General features: G+C 42.8%; 1 protein-coding gene across 4 annotated transcripts in view; it reads left to right on the forward strand.

Annotated features, from left to right (window-relative positions):
- The window catches only part of Fut10 (fucosyltransferase 10), an 85,052-nt gene extending 63,756 nt beyond the window's left edge, over positions 1 to 21,296 (forward strand). For 2 of the 4 annotated variants that reach the window (XM_036166544.1, XM_036166545.1), the window contains one exon: positions 14,321 to 14,419. In XM_036166544.1, coding sequence (XP_036022437.1) covers positions 14,321 to 14,355 — 35 coding nt within the window. In that variant the 3' untranslated portion in view covers positions 14,356 to 14,419. Of the gene's footprint in view, positions 1 to 14,320; positions 15,342 to 20,066 lie in introns of those variants that run through there. The other 2 variants (XM_036166543.1, XM_036166542.1) reach the window with 2 other exon arrangements.
- The last annotated feature ends 272 nt before the right edge of the window (positions 21,297 to 21,568 follow it).

Here is a 21,568-nt window from a genome sequence, read left to right on the forward strand (position 1 = left end):
CAGCCACTTTCTGATTGGATTTAAGGCCTTCTTTGTAAGTTAGTACTTAAACCAGGCACCATCATAAAAGCTAAGAACCTGTGCTGTGGCTAGGTAGACCCCAGGCCCTAGGGGAGAATCTCTACAGTTATTTTGCTAAATGGATATAGTATTAAAATAAGTCCTAAAGACTTATCATTGTGCCCATAGATTAGTGTATCTCTCAGCCTTATTAAAGACACTTCTTTTTGTAGTTCATGGTAATTAGCACAGAGACCCACAACCGCTCAAGGAGTAGAGAATAAGAGCCCGGGCTCAACTCTAAAGGGACATGTATATCACGCTTCTCCTCCTAAGGCTCAGGGATCTTCATAGAAGAGGAAAGAGAAAGATAGTAAGAACGGGGAGGTGGTGGGGTAGGGGTAGGGGTAGGGGTAGAGTTGAAATAGTGTTTTCTGGGCACACCAGGGCAGCTACACATACAAACTCCCAATGATTGCGACGGCACATACAAGGCTTATGCAAGCTCAAGACAGACCAGTGTCAGTGTGGAGGTGGGTGGTGGTCAGGAAGTCTCACTTAATTGAAGATCTGTTGGGGATTAGTCGTTGCTGGGAGAGGAAGAGTCGGTTCTCTTTAAGGGGTGAGCCCTGGTAGAGAGGGCCATACTCCAGTGGATGGCCCCACACCCAGGAGTCTGTGAGTCTATGAGCAGCACGTGCTGGACTGCCTGGGTTATTTACAAACTAAAGGAAGTCATGAAGTGTGTAGGAGGGTGGACAGGTGTAGAGTGGATCTCCAAGAACCTGGGAGAGGACTGAGCAGTAAATATATCAAAATGCATTGCATTAAAATCTCAATTAATTGAAATTTAAGACTTCCTATCTTTTGACAAAGATTTTAAAATAGACACTGGAAAAAGACTGCCTAGTCAATAACTTTTTTCTGGCAAACTGGATATCTAGCTATCATAAGAATGAAATTAGACCCCTCTCTCTTACCCTGAACAAAAATCAGTTCAATGGGGATTAAAGACCTTAATTTAAAAACAGCCAATACTCTTAGAGGAAAATCCTTCAGGGTATAGGAATAGGCAAGAACTTTCTACATAGACCCCCACGAACACAGCAAATACCCTCAAGAATGACTTTCCTGTGAGCCTCGTTGGCTAAACCTTTGTCCTTATCCACCGAAATGACAGATGGGATTTCGTGAAATTAAAAAGCTCTGCACAGCCTAAGAGACTATCAGCAGAAGCAACAGACAGTCTACAGAATGGAAGACAGCTGTTGTCAGCTGTACTTCCGGCAGGGGTGTCGATATCTCTAAAGAACTGCAAATATTAACACTAGAATGCAAAACAATAAATGGGCCAACAAACTGAACAGACAAGCCCTACAGGATGAAACACAAATGGCCACTGAAACATGAAAAAAGGCACAGCCTCACTAGTCATCAGAGAAAGAGAGATGAGGACGCTGGAATTCTATCTCCACTAAGAATGGCCGTTGTTGTGAAGGCAACAGATGATGGTGAGTTCATGGTCAGAATGGAACCCTGGTAGGCATGTAAATTAGTTCAGTCAGTACGGAGGAGCCTAAGGAAGCAAAGAATATATCTGTCATACGACACAGCTATACCACTCCTGGATATTTATGCAAAGTACTACAAATCAACCCATCTCAGAGAAACTTGCACACTGATTTATTGCTGCACTATTCACAGTAACTGTTATGGAATCAGCCAAGTTTTCCAGCAGCAGAGGAATGGAGAAAGAAAACATAGTTCATAGACAGGGAGTTTTTTTTTTTTTCAGCTCTAAAGACATTAAATTGTTAGCAAGGAAGTGGATGAACCAGAGAGAATCATGTTAAATGAATTAATCCAGGCTCAGATAAATGTCTCTCAAATATATGCTTCCTTGATTATGTAGATTCATAAAACGACATGTGAACAAATAACATAAAAGATAAAAACAAAGCTGTCTAAGGAAACAAAGGAACTTAATGGAAATGGGAGGGCTTAGGGGAGAATAGAGTGATATGGAGGGAGTCATACTCGTGTATCATATATACTTGTATAATGCCTATATGTAACACAGGAACAGGTACAACAAATATATATGATAATACAGTTTTAAGAAATACAAAATGTAGGGTTGAGGCTTCATGGGATTTCTCCTGTCCACTTTGGCATGCCCACTGGTGACATCCTTGTTCAGCTCACATTTGGGTGGTCATCTTGGTGAGACTTTATGGGTGCAGCTTCTGATGTTACTAGGAGGCACAATCTCAAAGCAAACTCCTTGATCCTCTGGCTCTGACAATCTTCCCCTCTCCCCTCATCTGCAATGTTCCCTGAGCCTTGGGTGAGGGAGTGGGGTGTGTGTGTGTGTGTGTGTGTGTGTGTGTGTGTGTGTACTTATTGGTGGATATATATATATATATATATATATATATATATATATACACACACACACACACATACATATATACATATACATACATACACACATTTATAAATATACATACATAGATAAATACACACACACACACACACACACACACACACACACACATATATATATGCACTGGGCTCCCCATTTCTGTATCATCCCCATACCAAGGACTATAGACAACCAAGGAAAACTAGAAACAGGAAAGGTGGTCTTCCCCAGGGCAGAGCACACCAATTGGTTGTCCAGTGCCAAATAGCCCTGAAAACATGTGTACAGGTAACATTGTGTAGGTGGAATGGGTTCTATTTAAGAATATATATGTATACACATAGACATGCACATATGCAAAGACAATTGTGAAGAGACCATGAATTTGAAAGTGGGCAGGGAGGGACCTATAGGAGGGTTTGGAGGGAGGAAAGAGAAGGGAGAAATGTAATTACAATCTGAAAAGGGTCGTATTATGTATTTACTGTTATTTAAATGCAACATTATGGACCCTATGGACGATTAAAAAATATACACAGTTTTCTCATCAGTGCCTTCCATACCGATGTCATAAGGGGAATGTCTTCTGTCACAGGGATCATAATCACATGGTAAAACCTATCCTAGCTTTTCCAGCTCCCAGAGCTCTTGGACCACCTTGCTCAATGTCACGCCAAGGCAGCTTTGACATCTCTATTTACAGGAGGTTGTCATCACATCCAAGTTTAAGGAGCCATTCAACATGTCACTGGAAACAGCTTCAGTTATTCTTGCTACAGCATTGAATTTCACGAATGTGTCCCTCCAGGTCTGTGAAAGCTATTCTGTGTCCCTTTCACCTCAGCCCACACACCTCAAGATGGGCTCCACGTGCTTCCCTAGTTCTTGTCAGCACAGCCTGGGCAGGGCTGCTAGAGGATTCTCGTGGTTCCTTCCGGCTAGCTCTTCTCAGAGAGAGCTGGTGATGGCTATGTGCTACCCTTCTTAATACCCGAGGCTCTGTAATCACTGCCATGGAGCATTTACTGTTATCAAGTATCAAATGCTCTGTGGGACTACTTCGCCTGGTCTACACAGGAAGCAAAAATGGAGGCTGAGTCTTAAGGACTATGGTTTTATTAGGGAGTGCAGCCCCTGAGAGGAGCGAGGGTTGGGGGAGGCGTAGGAAGCAGTGAAGGAAGGTGGATGGTACAGATGGGATGCGACAGAGATGAGTACTTTTCTGTGAGCCTCATTGGCTAAACCTTTGTACGTACCCACCAAGATGCATGTCAGGACCGTGTCTTCAGAGTACGAAGGTGACAGAATCTGTCTTCCTTTGGTTGAAGAAAGAGGACCCCGCAGAGTCTAACTCCGCCTTTGTGTTGGGTTGGGATAAGGTTATGGGTTCCAGGGCATTGGTAGTTAACTTTGAGGGTCATAAAAGAGAGTCACCCAAAGGGAGGTGAGGTATGCATTTGGTCACAGCCCTGTTCAGTGGCAACAAGAGAGCTGAGCTCTTCAGGTACGTGAGCTGTATGTTGGTCAAGTCACTGTGACAAATCCCTAATGCAGACAGACTAAAGCAAAGAGTTGTTTTAGCTCATGGTTTTAGAAATGTCAGTTCTTGGCACTTGAACTTGTTGTCTTTTTAACGTTAACAAGAGAACACTGTGGCAGCAAGAATGTGGCCAGTTATTTACCTCAGGGAAGAATGGAAGTGGAAATTAGGGGTAGGGGTGTAAGGAGAGGGAGAGGAACACCCTGAGGGGCCCTCAGTGACCTACTTCACCCAGTTACATTCTATATCCTAAAGTCCCAGAACCTCCTAGAACAGTGCCATTAGCTGGGCACCAAGTTTTTAATACAATAGCCTTTGAGGGAGACATTTCATATTTAAATCGTAATAAGGTATCTGCTGGAATACAATGCCCCTACCTCTTCTAAGCCTACACTCCCTTAGGCCTTGCAATCTAAAGTTTTACTGTTAGGCCAGTGAGATGGCTCAGTAATTAAAGGTGCTTGATGCCAAGGCTGACAACCTGAGTTTAAGCCCCAGAAACCACGTGATGCAAAGGAGAGACCTGACTTGCAAGGTCATTCTCTTACTTCAGTGTGCACATGTGGTGGTATTGTGTTCCCCAAAATATTGTGCACCCTAATAAACTTATCTGGAATCAGAGAACAGAATAGCCACTAAATACAGAGGCTAGAAAATGGTGGCACTCGCCAGGCGGTGGTGGGGCACGTCTTTAATCCCAGCACTCGGGAGGCAGAGCCAGGTGGATTTCTGTAAGTTCGAGGCCAGCCTGGGCTACCAAGTGAGTCCCAGGAAAGGTGCAAAGCTACACAGAGAAACCCTGTCTCGAAAAACCAAAAAACCAAAAACCAAACCAAAACAAAACAAAACAAAACAAGAAAATGGTGGCACTCACACCTTTAATCCTAGCATCCCAGAGGCAGAAATCCACCTGGATCTCTATGAGTTCAAGACTACATTGGAAACAGCCAGGCATGGTGACACATGCCTTTAATCCCAAGAAGTGAGCCTTTAATCCCAGGGAGTGATGGCAGAAAGCAGAAAGGTATATAAGGGGTGAAGACCAGAAACTAGAAGCTTTTGGCTGGTTAAGCTTTCAGGCTTTCGAGAAGCAGTTCAGCTGAGATCCATTTGGATAAGGACACAGAGGCTTCCAGTCTGAAGAAACAGGATCAGCTGAGAAGTTGGCCAGGTGAGGTTGGCTGTGGCTTATTCTGCTTCTCTGATCTTCCAGCATTCACCCCAATAACTGGCCTCAGGTTTGATTTTATTAATAAGGCCCTTTAAGATTCATGCTACATGCACCTCCCTCCCTCTCCTGCCTACAAAGTAAATAAAGTGCATTGTAACTCATTATTAAGAAAATCAAGTCCCACTCTTCAAATTCCTAGAAAGTGGACCTGTTTTTGCTGTGAATGGTAAGCATCATTTGTGTGTGTGTGTGTGTGTGTGTGTGTGTGTGTGTGTGTGTGTGTGCAGAAGAATAATGACATGGGCATTGAAGTTGTTTCATACTCAAAACAACAAGGAGCTTTAGCCTTGCTGTTAGCCCCATCATTACAGCCATGCCCAGGGATTCCATCTGTCACTAAATTCCAGAATATCTTGTTGTACTTGCTGCTTGTTGGAATTGGGCTTTCTCTGCTCAGTTAAACCATTTGCCACCCATCTATTAACTTCACAATTTCCAAAATGTAGTTATTGTTTTCTTCATCATCTTAATTTTTCTTTATGAATTCATACCATAACACAAAATATATTATTCTCATCTCATGGGGATTCAGGAGAGAATGGAATTAAACTATGTGTCCAGTCAATACTATTTTACTTGGATATCTCCATTTTATTTACAGAAAAAAAAATGCCATAAAACCATTACTAAGGCAGTTCCCTCATTTCGGACTGACTTAGATAATGTCCTTCAATAAAAGACATTGCCTTTGTCATATGCTTGCAGTTTGAAAAGGCAGCATTGAATAATTATGGAAATAAACTTTGATGGGCTCTGTGAAAGAAAGATTCTCTGATGAGGAACAAGAATATTTACAGTACAGATTCTACTAAAATCTTCCAAAGGGCCAGCCTTATTATTGGAAGAAACTTTTTAGTACAATTGCCACAGTACTGAGGATACCAACTGTTAACAGTGACTCCATTAACTACTCAGAGAGTGCACATTCTCATAACAAAAGATAGAATTAAATGGAGTCGGAGTCACATTTCAGAATTTTCTGTAAGATACAGTTATTGGTATTAAGTAAGCATTTTCATCATAACCATAATTCATCAACTGGACACTTGCCAGGAGAGAATGAATTGCTTTATTCTTTTGTGTGTGTGTGTGTGTGTGTGTGTGTGTGTGTGTGTGAGAGAGAGAGAGAGAGAGAGAGAGAGAGAGAGAGAGAGAGAGAGAGAGAGAGAGAGAGAGAGACAGAGATACAGAGAGACAGAGAGGTGTGTGTGTGTGTGTGAGAGAGAGAGAGAGAGAGAGAGACAGACAGAGACAGAGAGAGACAGAGACAGAGATACAGAGAGAGACAGAGGTGTGTGTGTGTGTGTGTGTGTGTGTGTGTGTGTGTGTGCATACATTTACATGTGTGAGTATGGTTATGTGCCACAGAGTAGGTGTGGAGGTCAGATGACAACCTGGGGTTGGGTCTCATCTTCCACCATATCTGAAACAGGACCTTCGTTGTGTGGTACCACTGTGTATACCAGGCTGGCTGCCTGTGAGCTTCTGGGGGAGTCTCTTGTCGTGGCCTCTTATCTCACCCCAGTGACACGGGGTTTGCAGATGTGTACTATCACATACCCAGCTTTCCATGGCCTCTGGAGATTCTAACTCAGGTCTTAAAGGCAAGTGCTTTTGCTCACTGAACTCTGTCTCCAGCATTTAGCCCTTATTATGAACAAGCTTTAATTTAACGTCTACTGAATGCGCAAACTAGTATTTCCTGTATCACAGACATTAGCTGTTAAAAGTTATCCAATGAACATATCCTGGGTCAAAATTCTGGAATGTTAAACAATATTTTATGTACTTTGGATGACATTGGAGGGATTAGAATGCTAAATACTATATGAAGATGGGGGATATTTCTGGTCTGACCATCCAAGAGAATTTTTACATTTCCTGTTTCCACTTCTACAAAACAAAGCAGCTTGCGCTCAGGCTAATAGAATTTACTGTAACGGGCATTGCCTGGAAATTTCTCTGCTTTTTACATTATAAAGATGTGAGGAGACAGTTCCAAGTTGGAGATTGTTGGTAGCCTCACAGCCCCACATAGAAACCATGCGTGTCCTTATTTTGTTTTTCTTCTTCACCCCTCTTGAAGTGGTGGTTTTCCAATCATAGGTGGATGGGCTGGTCAAATGGCTCAGCAGGTAAATGCTTGTTGCCCAAGCCTGGTGACTTGATTTAGAGTCCTTAAGAACTTGTGGGGGGGAAGGAGTGGCCTGACCCCCAAAGGCTGTCTTCTGACACCCACATGGCATCCCCCACCCTCCCTAAGCAAATCAATGTTAAAAAGTTCAATCATAGAACATCAGTGGACAGTAGCATAGGCATCACTGGATCCAACATCCCTTCAGCTACGGAAACATAGCATTTTCATTTGACTCATTGTCTGCTTCCCAATCAGATCACTGAAGCGTGCCTGCTTCCTCCGTTATCCACTGTGTAACTTTAGCAGGTGACTGGCAATCGTTTTAAATGCCCTCCCTGAGAGTGTCAATGTCTGAGTCACCTTCTGGGACTGTTTCCATTCGTTTCTTTTTCTCTTGACAATGCTTACTTAGCTGTTGTCTTATTTTCCATGTGGCCCGTGGTCCTTGACTGGTTGCTGGTGCTGCAGGTAACAGGACAGACATGGAAGTGGTCTAATGTTTGTATTCAAACGTGGATATGATTCTGTCACTTTCTGGTTTTGGTCAGCCTAGTTAAGAGTGGAGCTGGAGTTTGATTTCGTGTTTATCTTCCCCTTCTCTAGTGCTACAGATCACCCTTTGGCCTTTGTACATATCAGACGAGTACTCTACTGTTGAACAGACATTGCTTTTAACTTTCCAGAGGCTTCAGTGTTTTTCCTCTTGCGTGTAGTAAAGTTGTGAATTATGATATGGTAGGCTTATGATGGGGCATGTTGGGTTCTTTTTCTTGGAAGCTTCAAATTCAGGGCAGCTCTGATTTCCTGGCTCCAGGGGTAAAGCTGTGTAGATTTTCCTGATTCTTTTTCCCATGACAGACTATGCTTTGTATTTCTGGGTGGTTTGGGTGGGAGAATTCCATGTCCCTCACCAGTGGCAGGTGACTTCTAGTATCACTGTAGCCTGCTGGTCACAAAATTATTTCTAGATTTCCCACAACCATTAGGAAGATGAGTTTTGCTTTGTTTTCCCCATGGGAGTAGATCCAGGGGTAGAAGGATTTTCTTAGGATCCCTTAGTGGCTCATTATGCTGTTTCTTTATGAAAAGAATCTGGGATTCTTGAATGACCACTATTCTTTTTTTATTATTAATTTATTAGGAGATTGTCTATTCATTTTACATACCAACCACAGATTCCTCTCTCCTCCCTTCTCCCACCCCAGCTCTCCTCCCCCACCCCCCCCCCATTCCCACCTCCTCCAAGGCAAGGTCTGCCATGGGGAGTCAGCAGAGCCTGGTACATTCAGTTGAGGCAGGTCCAAGTCCCTCCTTCCTGCACCAAGGCTGAGCAAAATGTCCTACCATAGGCACTCGGTTCCAAAAAGACAGCTGATGCACTAGGGACAGGTTCTGATCCCACTGCCTGGGGGCCCCCTAAATAGTTCAAGCCAAACAGCTGTCTCGCCTATCCAGAGGTCCCAGTCCAGTACCGTGGGGGCTCCTCAGCTATTGGGAATGACCACCATTCTTACACTGTCCCGAAGAGGGGGACCCTTTGTGCTTTCTCTTCTGTGTTTATCTTCCTCCTTGGGTATTTAATGGAAGCCTAGAGAGAAGAGCATTTGAGTGCATTTGAACTTCTTTGCACTCAGGCCTCCCAGCTGTTCCACACTGATAAGGTAGCTCATTCTTGACCTTTTGGCATTTGTGGAAATCCTTGGTGATTCCCTGTTCCCTCTTTGTTGGTAGCCACCTCTTTCCTGTTTAATGCCTAAAGCTACAGTTCACACTTCGTCTTTCCTGGGAAGGCATTCTTGCTCTGAATTCAGTTTCTCATAGACCGTGGAAGAGTTCCGAATCTTCGGACTCTCAGAATCGTTTCTTTCTCAGCCTGGGAACCATATTCTCTTTGGAAGCAGAGTCTTTTAAAATCATATTTTAGAAACAGCTGGTTTTGCTACTCAGGTCCTCAGCTGGAAGGAGATGCAGAAACTTAGTTATTTCTAAAAATGCCATAACTGTTTCATCAAACACACTTCAGATCATGTTGTGAAACATTTCTGGTGGAACCGTAAACTGAAATAGTGCATTTCATAGGTTTCTTTTCTCTGTAGTCTTACCTTCAGATGGAACTTAACATTACACCGTTCAGTGGGCCCTTCTCTGAGTGGCATAAAGATGCCTCATATAAACATCTAGGCAGGGTCACGGTTGAGGAGGTCTCCTATTTGTGTGGCTAACACAGTTACTAGCTGGCTGATGATTGAAATTGTGCATGTTGTCTCTAGTATGTTTTTAGTACTGATGATTTTGTTACTTTCTAGAGACAGCTTAGTTTGTCCTTCACCAGTTTGGACAGTTATGTTGTGTGGTGTTTTGTACGCCTCCCAAGCTTCCCCTTTGTGGTCAGTTCTTCCACTCCTGAGAACGTGAACCATTGTCTCTGGTTATCACTTTGGTATCCCTTTAACAGCATCTATTTAGCTACTGTCTAGGTATAGCCCCAACACAATGCCTGGCTGAAGCAACCCCAGTTTTGAGTCTAAGTCTGAGCATTTCTTCATGGTCTGCAGTTTGGCTCGCTGTGCTCAGAAATGTGTTAGTAAAGAACTCTTGCTGTGGTATTGTGAGGGTAGGCCAAGAGTTAGGGATTTGGGAGAGGAGGCTGATTGTCCAAAAGGCAACTTAAAGCCTTCAGTTGCTAACATTTCAGAAAGCAGTCTTTAGACCACTTGTGACTGCTTAGTTAAAAAGAAATCAGAAGGGAAACTTGGGCTCTAAAACCGGACCCCAAACTGAAAGGAATAGGTTCTGTTCTTCACCACACAGCTGACCCAAACTATAGGTAAACCCAGTTAGTCAACTCAGCTAGCCGTCTCCTTTCTCAACCACGCATCTTGACTCTTATGCCCCACAAACAGCGTTTAACTGACCCAAAGTTAAAAGCTGTCAGAAATAAAGTGATTATTTATTTCTCCCTCCAGTGATCCAAGGAAGTGAAATGAAGCTTTCGTGTCCACTCCAATAAAAGCCTCAGCAAAGACTCGGAGACACCATGTGACTGTCCCACGCCATTTGTCTGCCTTTGCCCCTTATTACAAAGCTCTGTTCTCCTCCCTGTACTCTGATTTCATTAAAAGCCCCCCCCCCCCCTAGTTTCTTTTCTGGTCTCTAGGTCTTCATCTAGGAAGATGTGCTGGGAAAGCACTAATGTTAGACCAAGCCTTACTGAAGACTGAGATGGTGCTCCAGTAACATGCCAAAACTAATTGAAACCCAACTAAGGGGGATTGGAAGAAGGCTTCTCCTCCCAAGAAAACTAATTCCTACTTCCTTTGATGGTCCAAGCTGTTTTCACCCATAGTCCCATCTCCCTCAGAGTAAACACCCATGGGTGTTTCCCATGGACAGTTTAAGGAAAATTAAGTATATTGACCTAAACTAACCATGGGTAGCATCAAAATTGCTATTATATTTCTAAATTTGGTTTACTGCTCTGATTTCCTAATTTGAGATAGATTGGGATTATGATAATGATAAACCTGATACATTCCTGTTATTTTGATAGCGAGCAACTTGCATTTAGAAGAAGATACTTATGCGTGTAGGGAAAGCATCAAATAGTCACACGCATTGAAGACAAAGCCATCTGCTTTTTACTTCTTTTGCTGCTTTCTTCAGGAGCTGCCACAATAGCTGTATAGAACACTGTGACTTGTCCCTTACCTATGCAGCTTTTCGTTTCCTTCTAATTAATACTTTTTTTAATTGTTGGATGTCTTGTCACTAAGTTAGTCTTTGTTGAGTCTTCTCCAAGGAGCCCCTGTGCTCCAGGTATGATGATCAGTCTAGATTGTCAACCTGGCAGCCCTGGGATGAATAGGAGATCAGTAAAGCACACTTGGATGTGTTGATGAGGACGTTTCTGGAGATGGTTAGATCACGAGGGCTCTTGTATGATCAATGGCTTAACTTGGACAGACTATTGTTAAATGGAAGTAGAGCCTGGATGAAGGGCAGAGGTCACTGAGGGATGGCACAGTGTAGAAAGATGTTTTATGCCTGACAATCTGAGTTTAATCTTTGGAACCCACCTGATAGAAGGCAGGTACCAACACCTGCAAGTTGTCCTGTGATTTTTATATGAATACCATGATACCCTCCCCCTTTAATAAGTAAATGAGCTGTCATCTAAAAGAGAAGGGCATGTCTTGCCTGGCTTCTTCCTATCTTCAATCAGCTTCTTAGCTGCTGTGAGTTCTGTTGCACGATGCCCTCTATCATGATGGACTGAGACCTCCAAAACCACGAGCTAACTAAACCCTTCCTTAAGTTGTTCTCGGAAGTGTTGGCTCACAGTGATGACAAAGTCTGACCATGTAGAGATTGTCTGAGCCTTGTGACCATGTCTACGGGCACTGTTGCTCTCTATACTGTGTGTGGAGTGTCAGCTTGAGGTAGCCTTCCAGAGCCTCTGAGGAATCCCGTTCTTTCTCGTGGTGGCACTGCTTTCTGGGATATCAGTTTGCTCATTTGTTTTGGTTGATCAGAGCCTCCAGTGGCTTCCTGACAAGTATGTGGGCTATCTTCATTCTTCTCTAATGTTTATGACATAGCTTAGCCAAATACCAACTATGAAAACATACGTTTTCCTGGGATCTTTTTTTTTAGTTTTTTCGAGACAGGGTTTCTCTGTGTAGCTTTGGAGCCTTTCCTGGAACTCACTCTGTAGCCCAGGCTGGCCTCAAACTCATAGAGATCCGCCTGCCTTTGCCACCAGAATGCTGGGATTAAAGGTGTGCGCCACCACTGCCCAGCTTTTCCTGGGAATTTTAAGGCATTTTGCCATTGCCTTTAAAAACTTTTTTTTTTCTTGGATGGGCAGCAGTGGTGTACACCTTTAATCCCAGCACTTGGTAGGCAGAACTAGGCAAATGTCCGTGAGTTCAAGGCCAGCCTGGTCTACAGAGCAAGATCCAGGACAGGCACCAAAACTACACGGAAAACCCTGTCTCAAAAAACCAAAACAACAAGAAAAAAATGTTTTTTTCTTGAAGACAATTTATTCACAGAAGAGTCACAATGAAAAGCTAATGTCTTTATACCGTTTACCTAGTGTTTCCTAATGCTAACATTTTACATAACCACTGTACAAGTGTCAACACTAAGAAATTACTACTGGTACATCACGACTAACTGAATTACAGATTTCAGACATGTTTCACTTTAGAGAAACTTCTTTTTAAATCTCTCCAGCTATTTGCAATTGATAGCTGCTGGAAGAGAGAAAATAAGTTTCCTCTAATGGAGTGGTGTGTAAGCCACACTCCAGGGCAGGTCCTATGCCCAGGAGTAATTGGCTAACACAAATCAGGCTGTTTAGATTTTTTTCCAGTATAATATTTTTATTGATTGGGAATTTCATACAACGCACCCCATCACACTCACTTCTCATTCCTCCCAGGTCCACCTTGCACCTTTGCATCCCCTTCCCCTGAAAGAAAGGTGAAAAGAATGTGGGGGCCCACAGAGGCTTCCTAGTGAGACCTTACTCAAGGTCAGAGAATATGAGCTTGCTTTACCCAGCAGGGCTGCATAATAGGATGGTTTGGCCAGGGTTGTGGTTACCAGGTGTTTGGAAGGGTCTCCACTTGGCTGTATGTTGTGCTTTGATCTTGAAAAGGGGAGGTCTTTTGCCTCTACTCTTGGTAGTACATAAAAGCCCATTAGAATAAATCTCAAGGCAACTACTGGGTATTGACCCAGGGCCCTCCTGAAGCTGTCCTATGTCTCCATCTATTTTTCTGTCTAATACTTCCTCATTCCTCTTTCATCCTTGCAAGAACCCTTCAACAGGTCGGACCTGGTCTCCTACAAAAGCAGACATATTTTTATACATCAAGTCCAATTTGTGTTGCTCATATACTCATTGGAACACGGTCAAACTCCAGTGGCCAGTCCCTTAAAGATAACTAGTCCTTTTGGCTTCATTTAGGTTTTTCGTTTTGTTTTGGTTTTTTGTTTGTTTGTTTGTTTGTTTTGTTTTGGTAGGTGATTCAGGAGGGGTTGGTAGATCCTGGAGTTGTGTGTTGCAGAAGGAGTGAGGAGGCTGTGGGCCTATTTGTGATTTTGTGTGTGTGTGTGTGTGTGTGTGTGTGTGTGTGTGTGTGATTTTTTTTCCCTAAGAGACAGAAAGAACATGAAGTTTCATGTGTGTGTCGGGAGATGTGGTGGAGGGGAAAGATGATTACTTGGTTCCCAGTTGGTGGAACTGTTTGGGAAGAATTAGGAGGTGTGGTCTTATTGGAGGAGGTGCATCACTGGGGCAGGCTTTGACGTGTCAAAAGAAACCATTCCCAGTGTGTCCTCTCTGCCTTCTGCTTGTAGATGAGGATGTGAGCTCTCAGCTGTTTCTGTGACTGTGTCTTTGCTCCACTATCCAAGACTCTAACCCTCTGAAGCCATAAACCCAAATCAAATACCTTCTTCTCTATGAGTAGCCTTTATCACGGTGTTTTGTCACAGCAATGGACAATTAACATTATATCAAAAAAAATCAAGAATTATATTAATCACATTAAAAAGCTTTCCTATGCAGAGGAAGATATGAGCCTTGGCATACAGGAGGAAAGTAATTCAATAAGTCAACAAGCAGGAGAGGGGAAGAGGACTCCAGGGAGACCGAGGCTCCGTCTTAGGCGTGCTGATATATTGTTTTGGAATAGTACTTAGAATGCCACTTCCCGTCTCTGAAAAATATGGTGGTGGTATTTGTTGCATTTGATTGCCTGGAAAATTCAGTGAGACTGTCTCATCTCAGCTAGTACCTGGTAGAGTGTCCAGTGCGTAGAATAGTCTCAGTAAATGTTGATACATTCCCCTTGAACCCTTCAACCACCTAACTGCTGAGACTGTGGAGGGAAAGTAGTAGCTTTATGGAAAGTGTGCTGTTTCCTACTATTGAGTGGCAGGTTTTAAATTCTTTCTCTCCTTCTCTCCATGCAGGGCTTACCACCCAAACAGTGGAAGGCAGACGTTAGCCACCTGAGTTGCCCAGAGCCTGCCTTGTTTACCTTCTCCTCTCCAGCTTCTCCGGCCCTGCGTGGGAGATCGTTGAGAGAGCTGTGGCTCCCCAGTTTTCAGCAGTCTAAGAAAGAAGCCCAGGCGCTAAGGTGGCTGGTGGACAGGAATCGGAATTTTTCGTCGGAAGAGTTTTGGGCCCTAGTATTTAAAGACTAATTTTAAAAGATACTAGAATGACAGAATCCAATTAATTTTCTTGGATGCCTTAATATTTGGAGAGAACAGCCATTCCGTTGAGTAGCCATTAGAATAAGAACTAATTGCATCAGTTCTCACCAAGAGCCCTGTCAAATAATAGCTGTGAATTACTTTTAGTGGTTGCCTCTATATTTTTATACTAAAAAAGTTAAGAATTTTTAGAATGGACGTTGGTTGCCTTCAGTTTATGTGTTTGGACCCATGGACTCGCTGTCTTCTGTGGAACCTGACCTAAGGTCAAGTGCTTTTGTAGCTGCAGACCTAGCTGCGGATGTGTGATACTCACCGCCTTGTCAGCACCTCATTGGTATTTGGCAAGCCCAGTTTCTTGATGCTGAGAGTGAAGGAAACGCTTTAGAACTTGGCTGTGAGAGATTCCAGCTGTTGTTCTCAGGGATGTGAGTGAGGAAGGAAGGCTGTGTCAAGCATCTCTGTTCTCCCAGCCCAAAGGACACAAGCATGTCTTCCTTCATCTCTACACCTCCAAACCACCTAGCTAGCGAAGGGGCTCTAGCTGGCCCAAGCATAGCGGACATGGCTCTGGCAGGCCTTGCCCTTCCCCTGTTCCCTCTGCCTTGCTAAACTGTTAGATTACATCTCTAAAGCTAGTCTCCAAGGTCTGCCCCCTTATTTGGCCACTTCCTGCCCCTGAGGAGGACCACCAGGGTCCAGCTATCAAAACTATTGAAGTCCAACAATCAAAAGCCCCCTTTTGGCTGCCCTAATTAACATGCACAATCAAAATTAAACACCTCACCCTACCATGGGGTTTCCCCTGTTTTCTTTATTTGCCCATGGGTCTCCTCTCTATCCAGAGGCAGTCCTTTGTCCCTCTGAGACAAATACCCCTACCCTCTCTCCCTTGTAGCCTTCCCTCCCCCCCTCATCCTCTCTCCATCGTCTCTGTCTCTTATTCCCTGTCCTCTGTCCCTTTTGGGCAAATAAATCTCCTTTGTGCTGAGAACTTGGTCTTGGGCTGTCTTGTGCTGACTCCGAGGTCCTTTCAACTAGGCTAGTCTCTATTCTCTTCACCTGTGGCCTCCTCCCATTTCTCTCTGAAGTGGAATTTTCTATAAAGACATGACTCCTAGTTTTCCCGTCAGTGAGATGTCACTAATTGTTTCTTATGCTATGGAGCAGGAGAAGAAGAATTGTCATATTCATGGCAAACAGCCATTTATTTTGATCAAGGTGAGGGAAGTGAATGCCCTGTCATGAGGATGATGTAGACAGCCTGTCATGGTAGGCAGACAGTTTGCTGATGGGCGTTTCCTGGTTTCTAATGCTCTCAGAGAAGGTTCAGCCATATTGTCTGGTTACCTCCTGGAGCCCTCTGAAAACAAGGAGAAACAACACTGGCTTTCATTCCATTAGATGGTCAAGAGATGCCGGTCAACACAAAGGCCTCTTGGTGACTGTTGTGTTGGCTTCTGTGTTCTTAACTGTGGGGATACATAAGCATTGCCCCACAGCTGTGTCATCCAGCCTGCAAGAAATAATGAAAAATAACACATTCTTGATGGGCAGTAGGGTCATCTTACTGTGGGAGAACCTATCTGTGGAGAGTTTCTCCTCCATCCTACATCTGTCATTAATTCCACATGACTTTAGGCAAGTCTCTTAACCTCCTTGGGCCTTGGGTTTTGTATCTTAAGAGATGATTGAGCTGATCTTTGAGGTGGTAATGTTCTTTCATTCCTCATGAAAATTTAAGATGTTTAATTTTCTAGGTGCTTTTACTGATGTGGGAAGAAACTGGCTTAGATGTGTGTTTTCCAATAGAAGTGTATTTTTCGGAGAACGGAGCATATGTATTTTACCTAGTATTGGGAATGGAGGGGATTCTCTACCATTTTACCTAATAGCATCAAAGCAGTAAAGGTTTGAAAGGGGTTGTTGGTGTAAAGCCAGACTTTAAACTATACTGAATGAAGTGGCATTCTTTCTGAATCTTCAAAAGTGGCCTGCAAAAGGATTTATGCCTTTGACTAAATAATGTAGTAGCTTTACTTTCTCTCCATAAATGTCTACAACAAATGCTTAGTTCTTCATGTGTGTCTTTAATCTCAGTATTATAGGCAATTATTAAAATTTTCGAGAACTTCAAATATGATGAATATGACGAATATTTATTAAAAAATATATGATTCCTCCCACCTCTCCCAATGTCCCTGCAGTGTCCATTCCTTCTAACTTTGTCTTTTAAAAATATATTAGAACACACTAAGTCCAGTCAGTTCCACGCATATGTGCATGGGTGAGGGGCCATCCATTGGCTCATAGGAACACTGTCAGTGGCCACATTCTCTCTCGTAAAAGCTCCGTTGTTAATAGCCTGGAGATGATCTCTCCCACGTTTGCAGGGATTTTGACTGATGGTATCTCGTGCAGGTCTTGTATAGGTAACGCAGGCTGCTGTGAGTTCATCCATGTGGTAGCGATGCCACGTCTAGAGGAGAGTATTTCACAACACTCCTTCCTGCCTTCAGGCTTTTACAGTCTTTCTATCCCATTCCCTCAATGTTTGCTGAACCTTCACTGGGGCACGTGTTTGAGATAGAGGTACCATTTATGGCACAGCACTTAGCCTTTTTTTTTTTCCCTAAAATATTTATTTATTAAGTATACAGTATTCTGCCTGCATGTGTCCCTGCAGGCCAGAAGAGGGCACCAGATCTCATTACAGATGGTTGTGAGCCACCATGTGGTTGCTGAGAATTGAACTCAGGACCTCTGGAAGAGCAGTCAGTGCTCTTAACCACTGAGCCATCTCTCCACCCGGTACTTAGCCTTTTATTCTCAGTATGTTGACCAGTTGCACATCTCTCTAGTGACTGCTGCCCACTGCAAAACGAAGTTTCTTCCACTAAGTTTCTGTTACAGGTATAAACAAAATTTATTTCATGTTTAAAAATAAATAATTTTTTTTCTAGAATTTTGTACATGAGTACACTGTATTTACATCGTTTCCACCCATCTTTATCCCCTAACTTCTTCCTCCCCTCACTCACTTTCAAATTCATGACTTATTTATGTATAATTATTAATGTTATGCATACACACATATATGTATATATAACCTACCCAGCTCATTTAGTGTTGTTTGTTAGTTCATGTGTTTAGGACTGACCACTTGATACTGGATCACCTGTACCTAGAGAAAACTGATTTTCCCTCTCTCAGCAGCCACTGACTGTAGTTCTTTATCTAGGGATGGGCCCTTGTATAATTTCAACCATCTCCACTGGCATGTTCACTGGTGTGGTCATTATGCAGGTCTTGTTGAGGTTTCATGGATGCATAATCCCTGTTGTGTCTAGAAGACACTGTCTTGTAAAAGGTATCATGGTCTTCTGGCCCTTACTATCTTTTTTTTTTTTTCTAATTGAATTATCTTTCATACAATATGTTCTGACCTTGATTTCCCCTCCTCTACCTCATCCCAGATCTTCCTCACTTTCCCACCCACCCAGTTCTATGACTTTGCTCTAAAAAAAAAAATAAACAAATAAAGAAAAAACACCTCCAAATCCCCACAAAAACTGAAAACAAAATATACAAGCAAAACACCAACAAGACAAAAAAAAATACCTAAACAAAGCAAAATGAGACAAGAAGTCTACAAAAATGCCATTAAGTTTGTGTTATGTTGGGCAACTCCTCCTGGGCATGGGGCCTACCCTGAAGTGTGGTTGACATACCCAGTGAGACTGCACTGGGGAAAGCTAATCTTTCCTTGGCCAGCATTTATCAATTAGACATGGCTTCTTGGTTAGTGGGTGGGAACCTGTGTCCACTTCCCCTGCTCAGTGTTGTGTTGTACATGTACGTATTGGGGCTCAATACCCCAGGTTCACTTATTCTCTGTATTTTGACCACTTGTGGGTCTCTGGAGTAGCCTTCTATGATGATGCTCCCAATTGTGATGAGAATTACCATTATTTGTGGGTATTGTAATCAATGTTAGAATTCAGCTAGAAGCTGTATTGATTTAGGAAGATGGTAGTAGTGAGTTCTCCTCTTGGTTCTGGGACCTCTCCAGCATGAGTTCCTTAAGTCCAGTTAGTTTCCATCAAGATGGAAGTGCCGCTACTCCACATTGCATGTCATCTTGTTCCATCATAGATCTTTTTCCAGAGTTCCATAATGAAAATTTTGTCTAGACTTCATTGGAGTCTATCACTAGGAATTTTTATATGAAATAAAATCTTTGATTATGCGATACCCTCCCCAGCGGTGGACGATGGAGAAGAGGGAATTCCATGGGATTAAAAACTGGAGTACAGGGCTGGAGAAATGGCTTAGCCATTAAAGGCTAGGCTCACAACCAAAACTATAAAAACTGGAGTACAGGGGAAAAAGTTTGTTACTTGGTACATAAAGCAAAATAATAGTAGTGTATTTACTCACGTCAAACCTCTTTCTGAACTCAGATCTCTGTAACTGGAGATTAGTCTAGCTGTGGGACACCAAAGAGATGTTTCTTTATGCAGTGGATAGTAGTTAACACAGAAACTCTTGTTTTTGTTTTTTTTTTTTTGTTTGTTTGTTTTTGCTGGAGCTGAGGACCGAACCCAGGGCCTTGTGCTTGCTAGGCAAGCACTCTACCACTGAGCTAAATCCCCAACACAGAAACTCTTAACTGGCCAAAGTGCCGAGAATGAGCGTCAGTGGAAGGCTTGCTTAGAAATGGGACATGCACATCACACCTTTCCCCAAGGCTTGGGGAACATTGAGAAAGAGGAGGTGGAAAGCTTGGAAGCAGAGGTCAGGGAAGACTGAAGTGAAATGGTATCTTCTGAACATTACAGGACTGCTGTATTCTTGAACTCAAAGAAACTCTGCTTGCCAGCACAAGATCAAACCAGTCATTCTGGCATGGAGGGTGAATGGATTCTTGAGCCCTGACCAGAAACCAAAGAGCTGTGGACAGTAGATGTAGTCTAGGGAAGGGAGATTATTTTCCTCAATGGCTTGGATCCTGGTAGGTTAGCCATGCTCATGAGGGTCATCTCATACCCAGGACTATATGTAGAGCACTACTTGGATTCTGTGGGTTATTGAAAAATGAGCACATGACATTGTGGGGCAAAGGAGGTCAGGTGTATTTGGGAGGATATAGGGATAGGACTTGTGGGTAAGTATTATCACAATACATTGTATGAGGTTTTCAAAGAGTTAATAAAAACATTTTTAATGGAACACATTTCAATGCAAATAAATGTGGTATTATGGGACTCTTACGTGCCCACAGATTTGAGACTTATGTGCTTCAAGGCTTATTTTTTATTAGGTTTTCCTTAATAAGATGCCTTCTTGCTCCTGACAATTGCTGTTATAGTGTGAGAAGTGTCTCCTAATCTACCAGGCAGGCCTCTTGTCTGCAAATAAGAGCTGCACTCTGAATGTCTAAGTGTACCTTGTCTGTGTTTGTGCTATTATCCCATGCTTCTCTTTGCCTCACTCTCAGTGAACTACCTCAAGGGGTGACAATAAGGAATACCAATGCAACAGTCACTTCAGCGCTTCAGTGTGTTTTATGTGGATTATTCACAAGAACGTTTCAAAGTGGTCTGAGAAAGTGGACAGAAAACCGACCAGAATTTTATGAAGATGACTACTCATGTTTGCCAGTAGTCTTCCCTTCTGCGCCTGAAAATGGAGACAACTTGGACTTTGGTCGTGTAACAGACCTACTGTTTTAGAACCTAAGTTCTTACTAGCTTAAGGACTGGTTTCTAGTACCTAGAATATCTGTTAGGGCCATTATTATTAGTAGTAACTGGATGCATAGTATGTTGGTCAGAAGAAAAAGTGGAAACAAATGTCATTTTTCCAGTCATACATTATGTATTACACATATAGGAAAGCCACACAAAATCGTAAGACCCAAAACAAACAGGTACCAAAGAATGTCGAGAGTATTCTTGGTTACCCTCTTAGGATTTCTGATAGTTCTGCACACAATTTCAAATGCTATAATGACACTGAACTGGTCCCATGATAGTAGGTGACAAGCCCTAATAAGCCTTCCTGTTTGATTGATGAGTACAGTTCAGACCTGAAACCCAAGGAGGATCTTTTGTTGCCTTTCCATTACCTTGTCCTGAATCTTGGAACCAGACCTTTAATGTATCTGGGCCAAGAAAGAGGATGTAGGTCTGCAGATCTGGACCCCAATTACTCATCCACAGAAGATCAATAAGGAAAAGAAAAGAAGAGAAACCTGATCAGTCTTCTCCCTTGTTCCTGTATACTCCTTGGAATAGTGATCTGGAAGGTTCCTTCAGTCTGTGCCACTGAAGTTTCTGAGATGAGACAGGAATGGACAGTGATGAATGCTTCTGAGGACATCTGGGCATGAGGCCAAAAATGTGTCCTCCATGTTACTTAACATGCAAAATGAGAACCGTGTCAGCCAATCTAGGGCATGAGAAGACAGTCTACAACTGGCCTACACAGGCTGTTATGAATATTCAAAATTGTACTGCCATGGACTTAATTTTTAACCATGATTGAGCTGATTAGCAGACTTAAAGACCCTCACTGTAGCTGATGGGATATATATGGTTTTGAGGCTGGGCATATTCCAAGAGCCTTTGAAATGAACTCAAGTTGTTTTTCAAACAGAATAAATTTCTTTGGTGAGTCTACTCAAAGGAGGGGAGAAAGGACAGTTTTGTCAAAGAATGCCTTTGATAAAGAATAAAAATGATTAATTAAACTGCTGTGTGTCTTTTGATTCTGTGTTACTGTGTTAGTCAGGATCCTCTAAGGAACAGAAATTATGGGATGGGTATATATTCGTATTTAACATATAAAGAATTTATTAGGTTCGGTTGCCTTAAATCAATAACAGCAGCTGAATCACACCCAAGAAACTGAAAAGTGTATAGGTGCTCAGCCCTGAGGCCAGGGGCCTTCGCTGTGGGAGTGGTCCTGAAGCAGCTGTATTTCCCCAAGAGAGAGCAG

Source organism: Onychomys torridus, chromosome 17 (genome assembly GCF_903995425.1).
Source record: "Onychomys torridus chromosome 17, mOncTor1.1, whole genome shotgun sequence".
In the NCBI taxonomy this organism is placed as follows: domain Eukaryota; kingdom Metazoa; phylum Chordata; class Mammalia; order Rodentia; family Cricetidae; genus Onychomys; species Onychomys torridus.